Source organism: Chrysoperla carnea, chromosome 2 (assembly GCF_905475395.1).
Source record: "Chrysoperla carnea chromosome 2, inChrCarn1.1, whole genome shotgun sequence".
NCBI classification, from domain to species: Eukaryota; Metazoa; Arthropoda; class Insecta; order Neuroptera; family Chrysopidae; genus Chrysoperla; species Chrysoperla carnea.
This window is the reverse complement of record NC_058338.1, coordinates 49,785,836-49,800,902: the sequence shown is the minus strand read 5'-3', so window position 1 is coordinate 49,800,902 and position 15,067 is coordinate 49,785,836. Positions and strand designations below refer to the sequence as shown.

General features: G+C 29.1%; 3 protein-coding genes across 5 annotated transcripts; 2 read left to right on the top strand and 1 right to left on the bottom strand.

Annotated features, from left to right (window-relative positions):
* Nucleotides 1-1,113: 1,113 nt before the first annotated feature.
* LOC123293719 (ribosomal RNA processing protein 36 homolog) lies at nt 1,114-2,897 on the top strand. Its single transcript, XM_044874621.1, has 4 exons — nt 1,114-1,230; nt 1,354-1,752; nt 2,578-2,695; nt 2,757-2,897. Exons 1-4 carry the CDS (start codon nt 1,189-1,191, stop codon nt 2,885-2,887), a joined length of 690 nt encoding a protein of 229 aa, XP_044730556.1. The 5' UTR covers nt 1,114-1,188; the 3' UTR covers nt 2,888-2,897.
* A 1,270-nt stretch (nt 2,898-4,167) lies between these two features.
* On the bottom strand, nt 4,168-5,874 carry LOC123293354 (39S ribosomal protein L11, mitochondrial). Its single transcript, XM_044874142.1, has 2 exons — nt 5,639-5,874; nt 4,168-4,640 (listed from the first exon to the last, which is right to left on the bottom strand). Exons 1-2 carry the CDS (start codon nt 5,768-5,770, stop codon nt 4,185-4,187), a joined length of 588 nt encoding a protein of 195 aa, XP_044730077.1. The 5' UTR covers nt 5,771-5,874; the 3' UTR covers nt 4,168-4,184.
* A 2,454-nt stretch (nt 5,875-8,328) lies between these two features.
* On the top strand, nt 8,329-12,383 carry LOC123293249 (zinc finger and SCAN domain-containing protein 26-like). 3 transcript variants are annotated; one of them, XM_044874005.1, is made up of 3 exons: nt 8,329-8,397; nt 8,667-8,741; nt 10,532-12,383. In XM_044874005.1, the coding sequence occupies exons 2-3, from the start codon at nt 8,670-8,672 to the stop codon at nt 11,153-11,155; spliced, it is 696 nt and encodes a 231-aa protein (XP_044729940.1). In that variant the 5' UTR covers nt 8,329-8,397; nt 8,667-8,669; the 3' UTR covers nt 11,156-12,383. The 3 variants fall into 3 exon arrangements, with proteins under 3 accessions (XP_044729940.1, XP_044729942.1, XP_044729941.1); XM_044874007.1 differs by lacking the exon at nt 8,667-8,741; XM_044874006.1 differs by lacking the exon at nt 8,329-8,397 and having other exon boundaries at nt 8,643-8,741.
* The last annotated feature ends 2,684 nt before the right edge of the window (nt 12,384-15,067 follow it).

The following is a 15,067-nucleotide window of genomic DNA, read 5'->3' as shown; positions in this document are numbered from 1 at the left end:
TAAATAATACATAAGTTCTATCATTGTTGGTAATACAGTTTGCAAAATTGCCTTGATATATAGACTTATTAGATGTAGCCCGGCGGTGTTGTTATAAAAATATTAATCTCGCTTCTGTTATTTTTTTTCAAAGCTAACTTGCATTAATACAGCTCACATTAATATCCTAATACGATATTTTATGTCTTTAGAGTGACCTTTAAAAGGGTTCCAATTTAAAACGGTAGATTTTCCCTAGTAGAAATTTATAGATCTTCGTCAGTAGAAATGTCGGATAAGAGATAGCAACGTAACAAATATCTTGATTTCAAGACGGTTGGATTTTGGATATTAATTTTGTGTTTGAAATTTGGTAGGAATGAAATATGTCTGAAATCTGAAAGTTGCGAAAATTGTTAAATTTATAATCACAAGACAATTTTTATCAAATTATTTTTCATGCACTTTTAGCAGTATAAATTATAATTACCATACAGTTTTACTGTTGCTAACACTGCGTCAGATATTAATTTAATCATTAAAAAAAGTATTTCAATCATTCTATTAAGGCTGTAGTTTATCATGATTTACTTTGATAGTTAGCAAATGTAATTGAATTTGCCAGACAGAAATTCGATTGTTTTAATAATAATAGCACAAATATCCAAAATTCAGTCATCGTAAAATAAACTCTCGAAAACGTTCGTACCATCTTTTAAATTTGGCATACTTAAAATAATATACATTTCCTAATACATCTGCCCATCTCCATAGACATTTTCATTTTACAATCACGATTCAATTTTATTTTGGACTAAATGATTTATGTGATAAAATGAATAACAAATGTCTTTTATCTTAGTTCAACTAATTGTTGTCAGTCCAAAAAAATAAATTCTATAATTGCGCTTATGACCTGATGAAAAGGCCTATATGGGCGGCCACAAAAGAAAGTATATTTTTTCTGTAGTTAATAAGAAATAGATAATATATGCAGGGCCATGTATGCACCCGTACAAAAGTCGATGCGCATTGTTATTTTGACAAGACCTTTGACATTTCGGTGATTGCCATCAGCGGTCTAAATTTATTTAAAGAGTCTGTGCTTTGATATTATTTTGACAGCTAACGTGCATGCTTAAAAATGAACAAAATCTAACCATTAATTATTGTAAATATTTAAAAATATAGAAATAAATATTGATAAAAATGGAACAAGAAGTCGAAGAAGAAGTTTCTGAAACACAACTGGTAATTTAAATTAATATATAAGTCATAAATATCTTAAATATTATATTACTAACTTGTTACAACTGTAACATTCTTACTTGGTGTTTTTAATTTTTATTAATTTAGATAATTACAATTTTGTAGAAAATACGTGAAGAATTGTCGAATATGAGTTTTGAAGATATATTAAAATTGAAAGAAGAATTAGGATCAAAAGCGTATAATGAAAAGGTTTTCAATAAAAGACCAAGAAAGAATCAATTTAATAATCAATTTAAAAGAGAAAATAAAAATCGACCACGAGAAATGAGTTCAAAAATACCTACACCTATGTTAAATATTTGTACTGACAATAAGAGAATTCAAATTAGAGATCCAAGATTTGATCCTCTTTGCGGTACATACGACGCAAAAAAGTTTAATAATCATTTTAAGTTTATAAATGAACTTAAAGATAATGAATATAAAACTTTGAAAAAAGAATTAGAAGAAACGGATGATCCTGTTAAAATTAAAAAAATTAAATTAGTCTTACAACGTATGGTAAGTTATTTTGGTATTCAGTGCTAAGGTCTTTGATTTATAAAACCTCACCATGCTTTGAGGTGTTTTCTCACCATGAGAAATAATCTCTGTACATTATTTCTCGAAGAGTTCTTTTTGTCTGAGTTCTATATTTCCCTTAACACTTCATCAATTTAAATCAATGTGGCCGAGGTCAAGGGTCGCTCTTGGTAGTGTAGTATGTAAACATGAACGTGCACGAGGGAAGGGAAGCGAGGACTACAACCGAAGGTTGCTGCCTGATCGTAGGCTTATTTAGGAGTAGTTGGAAGCAAATTAATCGGTTCGATAATCCAAATTATTAACATCAATTTGAGAACGATGTCTGTGTGTACGCATGTGTGAGTGTGTGTTCAGGGATATTTTTTTGTTCACGATTTCTCGTGAATGAAAGGTATTAGCGATTTCGGATTTGCGCCAATTCGTTGCGAAATAACGTCAAGTTGTGCTAAAAGTGGTGCGTAGAAATTGTATCCTTGAGTTGATATCCTTGATTTTCTTTCTGTAAAATTAATATTTATAGATTTATTTACGATAATTAATTCTATAAATTCATATAACATTAAAAAAATATAACCCCCTTCCCCCCGGTATTGATCTCAGTAACTTTTACATTAAAAAACGCGTATTTAATCTTAAGTTACTTATCAATCTTACATTTTTTATCATATTTAACGATAAATAACTACGTAAGACACCATTCAAACCTTCTGGGAACATTTTTTCAGTGATAACAATTGCTTAGAAAGATATATTGAAAATTTCGTGAAAAAGTCGTGATATCTTATATAAACACTTTTTTAGGAAAATCAAGAACGAGAAAGACAAAAACATATAAAAGAAAAGGAAATCGATGAAGAAGAACGCACTGAACAAATTAACGCACTCAAACAAGGGAAAAAGGCACATTTTCGATCAAATGGTATAAATTATTTCAAATATATTATTATTAATGTATTTATAAATTATTTGTTTAATTTCAGCTGAACGAAAACTGGCTTATCATGTTGAAAAATATAGAGAACTAAAAGAAAAGGGAAAACTTAAAAAATACATTCAAAAGAAACGTAAATCAAATATCCGAAAAGATTATAAAAATTTTATTCCAACATAATTACAATTTTTTTTGTAAATTGAATAAAAATAAGCAAAAACACCACACATTATTTTTATTATTCTGTATTTTGGTTGTTATAAATAAATTTAAACTAATTTCGTATCTTTATTTTTAATAATTTTTCTATCTTTCATTTGCCGTATGTTTCTTCTTGATACGACTTTTCTGAGTCAAGATTACAGATTTTAATTTATTTCATAAACTATAATATGTGGTCAAGATATGCAATTTGTTTATTTTTTTAACAATTGGCGGGGGGGGGGGGTGAGTGTTGAAAAACAAAAAAAATTTTGCAAGACCTTATGCAGTTGCTAGTTATTATTAATATTAATGCTCATAAGGATTGTAAACAAAAAGACTGTGTATTCTAAAAACGAAACACAACATTTCGACCGAAAAAAATATCCATACGGCTTTTTAATTTTTGACCATTAATTTGTTTACGACAATTGAACGGTCAAACATAGTTTTAAAGAACTTATTTTGTAAAGCTCCTACCCCTACTACAATAAACACACGTGATAGCAAAAACAACATCAGTAAATTATGGAAATTAAATACACGTGTTAGTATAATTATTAATTAACCAGCAATATTTTTAATTAGCCATCCGCTGCGCTTGCCAATTTGAACTTAAAAAAAAGACTACTATGTTATAGTCTTCACTTTAATTTCATAGGTTAAATTAAATCCTTATGTTTCTAAAATAAAAAGTCATCTAATTATTTATTATCCCGGAATAATGTTCCATAAGACGCATTTATACCAAATTTCAAGTGGATAAGTCTTCTTGTTCTCTTTTTTTATAAACCCACAGTAATCTTCCATTTTCCGGGATAAAAATTATCGTAAGCGTTACTCTAAGTACTATCTGTGTGCCAAATTTAATCCGATTTCGTTCAGCCATTTTTGCGCAATTGTAATATAAGTAGGATTTAATTCAAAAAATTTAATTTACAATATTTTCCCGTGATCTTTTGTTAATAAAATTGAAGATATTGATGAACTGAAGTTGTAGTCCGGTCACTGATATGTGTAAATCGACCTTAATCAGTGAATTATCACAAAGAAAATAAAACTACATTGATATCTTCAACTGTTTACCGGCGGCGAGTGTGCGTAAGACGACTCACTCTTTTAACCTACCTAAAATTATTTATCGAAGACGTTGTTAGTACGTCGGATAGATGGAAAGAATTAAGTAAACTTAAAAAAGGCTATAAACTATTTTATTTTTTAAATTAAATAAAAACTTTTTATTGTTAACAAAAACACTACATACAATTATTTTTACTTAAGCGGTTCGTAACATTTTAGCTTCTTTTTTCTCTTGTAATTCTTTACGTTGTTGCTCGACAATCAATTCACGTTCTTTCATAAAATTTCCATATTCAGCGGCGTCTAAATTCTTTACTATTTCAATTCCACATGATCGTGATATTCCAATAATCATTTTACAAACTTCTTCTAATGACTTTAATGCTAGTGTCGGATCTTCTTTTTTTATTTGCGCAATTTCATAGACATGCTTTAATGTTATTTTACCCGCTATTTCTCTGCCAGGATTCATTGCTGCTTTTTGTATACCCGCTGCTTGTTTCAGGAAGAAAACTACTGGTGGTTTGTGAATTGTTAGTTCGTAATTTCGATCTGCGGTTACCGATATGCGGCATGGTAATGGAATACCTTCTTTAACATCTTTGGTTCGTTCATTGAAGTCCTTACAAAATGTTGTTATATTTATTCCTCTCTGTAAATAAGAAAAAGTATTTTGTTATTTTTTATAATTTTTAAGGTGAAGCGAACCCAGAGACATCAACTTAAAGCATTTCCTCCTAAATTAAGAGATATATTTATCATTTGGAGGATAATTAACTCGGATAAGTTGTGATAGTAATTCACATCGATTGACTTCACATAGGACTTTTATCCTAGTACCACACTCTATAAGACAAAATCCCAGCACAAAACTCCAAAATTTTATCGTCTGATCTCGGTATAATCAAAATAAACTTTTTGATCTCGTCCTAGATTTGGGACGATATGGAGCAAATAAGCGGTTTTTGAATTGCTAAAGAATTGTATGCACGACTAGCAGATACACGCCCGCTTTTCTGGACAATTTCCACTTTAAAAACAAAGACTACCGTGTTATAGCCCCCACTTTCATTGACCACCCTTTTGTTCAAAACTTTATGGATTTTAATTTTTTGGTGAGAACTTGTCTTTTGTATCCGGAGTATTAGCCGACATATCCTTCTTAAAGTCTCAACCGACAAGCCCACCCAAAAATCTAAGAATCTTTATCCATTAAATACTCATAAGTTCACATTTGAATTATTTAGCCCGTTAATTACGTAGGTTTATGTCAAATACATCTATACTAAAGCTTTACCACTAAATTTAGACTTTTATAACTCGAAACTTGTCGATCTATTACCTATATATGCAAGGAACAAAAATGATCCAGATTTCCTCAATGCTTTTGTTTCATCGATGAGAAAATTTACTCAGCATATTCAATACATCTTAAGCTAAATTTACTAAATAGTTAGGAGTTTTTGTTTAAATTTCAACAATATACGAGGCGTAGGGGATGTCCTAATGAAAAGGGGGAAATCTTGTTAAAAGCAAGAACGTCAGTTCTTTAATGAAACTTAAGGTGAATGAAATATGAAGTTTTTTGAGAACTTGGAATAAGTAAATGTTGTTTCTTCCAGAACTATGACAAAAAGAAAAAATACATACTTGTCCTAACATTGGACCTAAAGGTGGACCACCAGCGGCCATTCCAGCGGGTATATCTGTTCGTAATTTTCCATGTTGAATTTTTTCTGTAACTTTTTTTATTGTTTTTAATCTATTAACTGCTTTCGACATAATCAATCTGTTTCTATATTCTTTCTCGTGATAATTTACGTAAATTTACTCGTATTTCAAAAAATTAAATTAATAATTGAACAATTTTAATAAATCGATCTTAACTGTTTATATGCAAATTTCATTTTTGAATAGAATATTAATATAAAGTAGAATTATTTAATTATTTTTAATTATATTTTTATATCGTAACTTTAAGGTTATTTTTTTTAAATCTAACCTATAATTTACAGTCTTTCTTGAACTCTTGAATAGAATTGTATAAATACTTCGGCGGCCAGACAATATTTTGCTGCAAAGAATGAGGGTGTTAATAATACATGTTAATTTGGCCCCGAGGAATTCAAGGTCTCGATGTCTCGATTTTAGTAAATTAATTTTAGGGCTATTATAAATTAAAAAAATCATGCGAATTAATTCAAAAAGTTGTCGAGTATAATTTCTTTAAAACATAGCAAAAACGGCTAAAATATGACCATAGCTAATGAAGGTCCAAAAAATTCGTAATTTACAAGGACAAAAATACAAAAGTCTCTTATCTCTCCATATCGATATCCATATCCAAGTCAATCTGGAGCACAGTCGTTTACATGCACTCCCATATACTTGGCAGATTAACGTTTAATCTTACCGATTTCGCGATCGTTTCAAAAAAAACTCATCATTCAATAGCAGGCCTTAGCATATACAGACGGTACCACCTAGAAAATTGTTACTTAACCGCCAATTATTCTAATTAATTAAAAAAATAGATATCTGTAAAATAGTGATATGCGTTGGCTATGGCGTTAACACCGCGGATGCAAGCATTTTCGAGGCTAGATAATACAGTAATAAAATTAATTAAAATATCGGCGTATAATAAAGAAAAATACCTTCTAGAAGCTGCGGACCAAAAACTGGAAAGCCCAAGCATGTTTCTCCTATTTATACAGAGTGTTCCAGATAACTACAGCCAAAGAATGCAGATTGTGTATATCTATACTCTTTGCTACAGCCAAAAGAATATCAGGAATTCTATTTCGAATTTTCACGAAAAAAAATATTTAGCAGTTTGCATCATTTTAAACATTTTACGATTTACATTAAGTAAAATATCACCAAAAATTTACCTTGAGAAATTAACGTTGAATGTTCTACTATAAAACACCAACTTACAAAAAAACAAATTTTGTATTTTTTTTTTAGAAAAGAACGAATTAAGAAGAGATTTTCAAATTTTGTATTCAAATCAAAACAAATTTGTCGAAAAAAGTCCAAATTTTATATTTTTCAACTGTATGCTAATATCTCTGTCTCTGTACCTAAGAAAAAAATCGAGGGGGAGAGGAATTTTTAGTAAACTTTATTTCTGCAATTTTTGAAATATACATAGTATATTAAGTTTAGTCCCAAGTTTGTAATTCGCTTAAAAATAATGATGATAGGAAAAAAATTTTGTCATAGGTGTTCATAAAATCACCTAATTAGTCCATTTCCGGTTGTCCGTTCGTCTGTGACACGATAACTCAAAAAAGAAAAAAGATATCGAGCTGAAATTTTTACAGCGTACTCAGGACGTAAAGTGAGGTCAAGTTCGTAAATGAGCATTTCCGTAGGACCCATCTTGTAAACCGTTAGAGATAGAACAAAAGTTTAAATGTAAAAAAAGTTCCTTATCAAAAATTAAACAACTTTTATTTGAAACATTTTTTCGTAAACATCACTGTTTACCCGTGAAGGCGCCAATTAGGCGGAAATTTTATAATATGTACTATACTTGATTATCAGTTATGTATGTGTCACATGTTTGTATGTGTTATGTGATAAAGAAATCAACACTGACTATGCATGGTATTTCAACAATTAACTCAGTCAATTGTTTGTTTTCACTTGTTCTTATTATAAAAATTCCATTTGATTAATAATAATTAAGAAACTTTTAAAATTATAAAAGACAATTAATTAAGAAGCGATATCCCGTTAACGGTATATATCGGAAACAAAAACTACAAGGAACTATATCTTCTAAACCGTCAGAGGTAGAATAAAAGTTTAAATAATTTCCTTATAGAAAATAACCAACTTCAGTTTTAGCTCCAAAACGGTAAGCTCCATAGGTAAAAGTTTGATTTGGGAGTTGCAGATAGCTTCAAATAGTGAGTCTCTTGATTTAATTCCATACCAAAATCTATTTATATTAAGGTTCAATTTTCGGAGAAAACTATTTGTGTTTAAATTCCGCTCTCTATTTCATCTCATTTTGAGACATTCGACAATTGTAAAAATTCGATCCTGTTGTTAAAATTTTAATGTATAGTGTATAATGTAACGTTTTAACAAAGAATCGATAAAGAATGAAATTAAACAGTTTTTAATTAGGCAAAATTTTAGAAAGATCTGAATATAAGTTGGCATATGCTTCATAAATAAATAACACATTTCTTAATTTACCGCCAAAGACAAAAAACCTGTGCAAAGATGCAGCCAGCTTTACAAGTATACAACGAATTTTATCGAAGATTTTGATTTCGGATTATTTCGGTTCGCATCATGGCAGAAAATAAGAATTATTTTTTTTCTATTTATTTTTTTACAATTTCGTCTACGTTGTTAGTGGCTAGATATTTTCATCTCTTTTGAATTTGGTGAGTTCGAAAATTGCATAAAATATTAATTTTCATTCACAATACGATAAATATTGATACATTTTTGAAAAACTTCAATTGTAAGTGTGGTTATGTTTAATTGTTTTGACTTTTCTCTTATTTTTGTTTATATTTTGGGTGCATATATAAAACAAATACACATCTTGTTGCTTGGGTGCCATTATGATGTCTTTTATTTTTTTTTTCTTTTTTGTTTTGTATTTTCTTAAAAGAAAACAGATTGTGCAATCCAATAATATTGTTTTTAGACAATGGGCGATGAAGATTTTTTAGTAAATGTTGAAGTTGAACCCGACGTTATATTAGATGTTGATGAGGATTCAGTAAGTAAATCATGCTATTTTGTATATTTTACAATTAATTTTTCAATTACTAACAGTTATTTTTTTATTTTATGTTATGTTCAAATGATTCGTTTCGAAGTTCATGGAAGCTTTTTTGCAGTCTTAACATTCCAGCGCTTATTTTTATTTATTGCTTAATAATTATTATTTGCTTGTTATGTTTAATAAATATCGATTTTAATTTTTTTTTTACTTTTATGTATATAAATCTTAACGGCTTATTAGCGATAATTATGTACTTAAGAATTTCCTACTATAAATATAAAAATTTGAAAACATATCTGTTTTAATTCATTCATAGACTTACAAAAATAAAATTTAACTAAAGAATATGTCCTTTAAGACCAAATGTGGCGACCGACTCGATACAAATTGCGTTCAGTAGTAAAAATTTCAGAAAAGATCATTAAATTTTGAGTATCCTTTACAAGAGAGGTTTTACTATATCCAAAATGTTTATAATGTGCTAAATATCACGTAAATACTACAACAGAAGCGTTTCCTGTTCGAAAAAAGAGATATTTTAACCAAACTGGTTTTATAATACTGCTAATAAAGGTTTTTATTAGCAGTGACGCTCTACCAGATAGTACAGGTCAAAATGGGTTTTAGCTAAATAGACCTTAGTCTCAGTTTGCTTCGTTTGAAAGTTGGGCGGTAGTAAATTTGCAATTATGGAATTCGTGTTTGTAACTTAACTCCAAATGCGAAATACTATTTAATTGAAATTGGGAATACTATGGAAAATTATATTCAATTGTTCCAGATGTTCTTTATATCTAAAACTATTGTTAAAAGCGTACTTACAGACCATACCTTGCCCATATATTAATTCGTGTTTCTGAAATGGATCCAGGTTTTAGTTGAATGTTTAAGAATCGCATAATGTGGTCTCTTAAATACTCTTAACGATATTTTTAGATGTAAAGAACATCTGGAACAATTTAACGAAATATTTCGTAGTTCAACTCTGTTGAATGATTACATACTTAAAACTTCGTGAGTGGCTTTCTTTTGACGAGTCTATTAAACTTCCTTTTACAACATTTTTTTCGAAAATGCTGCGTTTTCAAATGAGCATAATAACGGCATATTTAAGGTAAAGTGAACCATTTATGTATTCAAAAACAAAAATACTTAAGTACGATATGTTCGAGGTAGTAGACTGGTTCTTCGGTGCAGTATTTTTGTCGGCCAAAATATTTTATTGTTTAATAATTATTTTTATTATCGAGTGGTCGTAGTGGGTGATAAATTCCCTGCTGCGTTTTTTCAGATCGATATATTAAATATGACGCTATCATGCTCAATTGAAAACGCAGCTCTTTCGAAAAAAGTCGTAGAGAGAAGTTTGACAGAATCGCCAAAAGGCAGCTACTCTCGAAGTTTCAAGTATGTATTAATCATTTAACAAGTCCCACGGTCTATGATTATAATGATTACTTACTTAGTACTTTTGTACTAAGATAAGTTTAATTTAATTGGCTTATATTGAGATGTACTATACGTGATAGAGCGTTGTCCCAGCCTATCAGATACCTAATATTAAATTTTGAATCAGACCAATTCGATAAATCCAAAAATTTGTTTTTTAACTTACTGACAATTATGTAAAATGTGAACAGTTTTGTAAATATTTTGTCCCAAATCATCGCTTTTTCGATAATATCAGTTATATAATTTGTTGTATCTGCAAGATCTATTTGCAGTTCATATATTTTAAATGTTTTATTTTTCAAGAAATTTTCAACATTAAATTTATTTTTTAGGAGGAAGCTATAGAAGCAATAAAATTAGCAAATAAATACAACGAAATGAATCACCTAACCAGTGAGCACGTTGATCAGTTATTTTCAAGAGCCAGAGAGATAAGTGCAGCGCTAGCGGATTCTAATCGCTTAGAACAATGTCCACATTGTGGTAAATATTATCGACGTTTAGCACGACACATGCAAAAACATATACCAAACTTTCAAGAATATACAAACACACCAATGCAACAGCATCAAGCACCATGCGAACTTTGTCCAAATTCATTTCATAACAATAAAACACATTTTGAGGAACATTTAAAGGAACATGTTAAAGGTGCAAAATTATTTATATGCGAAATATGTAAAAAGGGTTTTGCACAAAATTGTAATTTGATCAATCATTTACGTGTACATACTGGAGACAAACCGTTCAAATGTAATTATTGTGAGAAACGTTTTACACAATCGGGTAATTTAAAGAACCATATGCGATTACACAATGATGAAAAACCATTTATTTGTTCGATATGTTTTCAAGGTTTTCGACAGTTATCAAATTTGAATAATCATAGTAAAAAACATCCTAATTTTAAAGAAAGCCAGTTTAAACGTGCTAAATCTATATCTTTATCGACATAAAATTTATGAAGATTTTTCTTGATACATATATCCCAGTTTTAAAGGTTATATTAACACTTTTTAAGATCAAATGCAACCTCTGATATATAATTTTATTATGAAATTCGAATTTTAATCCTAACCATGCCCATTTCTTATTGGATTTGGAAGGTCCTCGGTTTTTAACGAATTTCTTCCTCCTAAGGAAATGAACCTTGCTTTTGTATCGACGATGGAATTTCGCAAAAATATTTTGAATTTCCACCGATCCTACTTATTATATGTTAAATACGCACGCCTTTACACAAAGTATATATAATGTGCGTTTTTTTATAATACGGAGGAATATATACGTTTATGTGTTTGCGTACGCTCTAGCGGTCACAATTTGAGCCCGATTTGAAAGAAATTTGGTATGTGATATGCTTTTCGTATTTGAAAAGTCAACTTCGTAAATGAGCAAATTGCTTAAGGTATTTGTAATTGTCTAAAAAGTACTTGTATTACTTCAGTAAATCTGTCAACGCTACAACGAATATTATTAGATTGCTCATCTATGTACATAGTTTAGCATTGCATGATAGTAGGTAATGTTCCAAGTCGCCCTTTAAGGTTCCTCGAATTTCTATGTGTCATATCCCCCCCCCCCCCAGGGAGAGATTTGAAAAACTGTCACTAAATGGTGGTTCTGGAAACTGCCTGCTTGTTTGATAATGCATTAGATGTGATTCTGAACAGTCATCCTGCAAAGTTTGAGTTCAACAAGTCGTCCCATTCCCGAATTATGCCAAAAAAACCGAAAATGTCGTTACGCGGTAAAAAATTTGAAGTGATGGTTCTGGAAACTGTGTAAAACTTGTTTGGTTGTGTTGAGGATGTCAAAAGGATCAGAAAAATATATCTGGCAGAAAAGCAAGTCGTCAGGGATTTTTTTGGCAGCACTTTGAAAAACACAAACTATTCCCTGGGGGGGGGGATATGACACATAGAAATTCGAGGAACCTTACAGGGCGACTTGGAACATTACCTACTATCATATTTAAGGCTCAGCAGACGGTTACTATGACCATCAGTAAATCATATGTACATCTCTCTTACTATTATGTTTTTCTAACTTTTTTGCAAATTTATTTTCTATAGCAAAAAACGCGAATTAAAAATTTTCAAAAATGTGTTCAAAATAGTATGGATTCCTGTCCCTTAAATATTAAATATCGACAACTTAGAAAATTTATGGCAGTTAACAGAGATGGAGAAAATTGATTAAAATTAATTTAATTAAAAGTGGCCATGAACACTTTTCGATAAAAAAAAACTGTGATAGGAATGTTTTAAAATCAATAAAATTTGGTTAAAAATCAATAATGGTTATCAGATGGGTGAAAATCGATCGTATACCGTCTCTTAGACCATTATTCTATTGATCAAGCCAAGCTACCTTTTATCGACGATTATCGGAAATGAGAAAAAATTAAATTTACTTGCATGTTGTACTTATAAAGAATAAAGTTAAATTCGAATATTTTATGTAATTTTAAATTATCAAATAAGGGAATATTTTGGGATGTATGAATTTGAAGTTCCTATCATGTAATAATGATCTCAATCTACTTATGTATTTTTATACGGTTGTATCTTATTCGTTAATATTTTTTAATTTTATGCATGTAAATTTTGAGAATAAAAGATAGTTGGAAGCTCTTCTATCTACGATTTTTAAAAAACTAAAATAAAAAACTTCTTTTTTATAAATTATAATAGGCTAATCGATGTCCGCAGCTTTGTATGCAAATTTCAAAAAATTAGGCAGAGAGCATTTTCCTTATACATTATACCTTTTGTTCCTATCCTTTTCTCTAGCATCTTGGCTAGATATCTAAGTATCTTATCATTGTCTTGTTTGGTAAATAAATATTTTAAATTTAAATATCATTGACGATCTCCTATTTTAATAAAATTAAGGATTTTAAATCAGTGTTCAGATTTTCTGTTCTATACATGCTAGAAAGATGAGATTCTTTCGAGATTCTCTCGGGGATTAAAAAATTGTGACCTGTTTTATAATATTATAGATTTATATGCTCTTGATATCACGTTGTGTCGATTAAACAGGTGTATTAAGTGCATATCTATGAGCATTATTTTGAACTATAAATTAAAAATTTCTGTATAAATGCTGAACTAGATACAATTCATGGCCACCTTTTCTGATACACTCAATGAATCAAGACTGCATTGCAAAAAAATTAAATCTGTACATATATTTTACCTATGTAAAACAATCCCTACTCATATTTCGAGAATTATAGAAAGGGAAACGGGCGGGTATCAAACTAGTTACATATAATCTTTTCAACCGGAATATGTGTTCGAATATATTAATATATATTGAATAATAAAACCACTTTTGGAATATATGTTATATTGTAATTAGAAGTGAATTATTGTGGAAGTATTCTTGTTTGATGATTTCAAGAAAAAGTATACACCATAGTAATTTAAGGTGAAAGAAAAATTTATTATTCATTAAGTTAGTTATTAAGACAAGATTTTGATCCTATTAAAATATAGATGACTTTCGTGTGAACAAATTTATGTTGGATATAAAAATCCAACTATTTTCCAAAAAGGCATACAATTTTGTGATTTTTTTTTTATTAAAATGTTTTGAAAATGATTTACTTAAGTTAAATTGTTTAACAAAGAACTCGAATCTCTTTTTAGTATTTTTTATTAATAATAAAGTATTAAAAAAATAATTATGTATTAATCGTTTAAGAATCGATTTTGTTTATTGTCATTATTTTTTTGTGTTAAAATATGATTTTAGGAATTTTTTATTGCACAAAATAAATTAAACTAGTTAAAAAATAAGTATTATAATTGAAATCTCAAAAAGTTATTTCGATAATGTTCCAGATGCTGGAGCACATAAGGGCGCAATTTTTGGGGAAAATTTTCGAATTCGATTTTATTTTACATATTCACGCTTTAAAAAGAACCCTTAATAAGAATCAAGAGTTTGGGAAAATCCAGTCCCATTTATATAGCGTTGTTTTTTATAGCTGTTAATGTTAAGCTTTTAGTTTTTTTGGGCTATTTTACACAAAAAATGTCTCTTGTAGGTTTTTCGAAAAAGTTTTAAAAAGTTTAGAGATATTAATAAAATCTTCAGAAACGCCATTTTTTCATTTTTGAAAAATGATGCTAAAAAATACTAATAAAGTGAATAAGACAGTAATGTTAAATTCTTTATTTCAATTATGCTGTGATTACTAATATTTTGTTAAAGGGTGTTTAAAGATAATTTGAGGATTTTAGCCACTTTAAAAATTTAATATTTTAGCATTGGTTTTTCAGCTTTAGAAATCGCCTTTCTGGTGTCTAAACATTAAATAACGCAATAGAATTTCATTTGGTCAAAAAGAACATTGATGATGTAAAAAATAATTTAAAAAGTTTCTGATTTTCACCGAGCAATGCTTTGTTCCCTTTAACATTAAAAAACGTCTTAAAAACTTGAATATGCAATACAGTCGAATCCGCAAATGATTGCGATCTTAAGTGCTACACTAAGAATCATAGGCATAAACTTTCAAATGTTGATATTTTATAATTGTGTTTTTATTTTATTTTGGGAAATGAGCCTGCTCACAATTTTTTATTTTATTTTAATCAGTTTATGTGATAAAATACTACAAAATGCGTGCAATTATGCAATTATTTTCACTAACGATTTCTTTTAATAGTGAAAAAGAAATGAAAGTGATTACTTATTTCTAAGAGTGCAATTAATAAAACAAAAGCGGCGAGTATTTAAAATTTTCTCGTGAAAATGAGCAGGCTCATTACTGCATTCTTCTGAGCGAAAAAAAAATTAATTTGAACGCTTATAAAGACAATTTGTTTTATTTCGAATGTGATAAATACGCA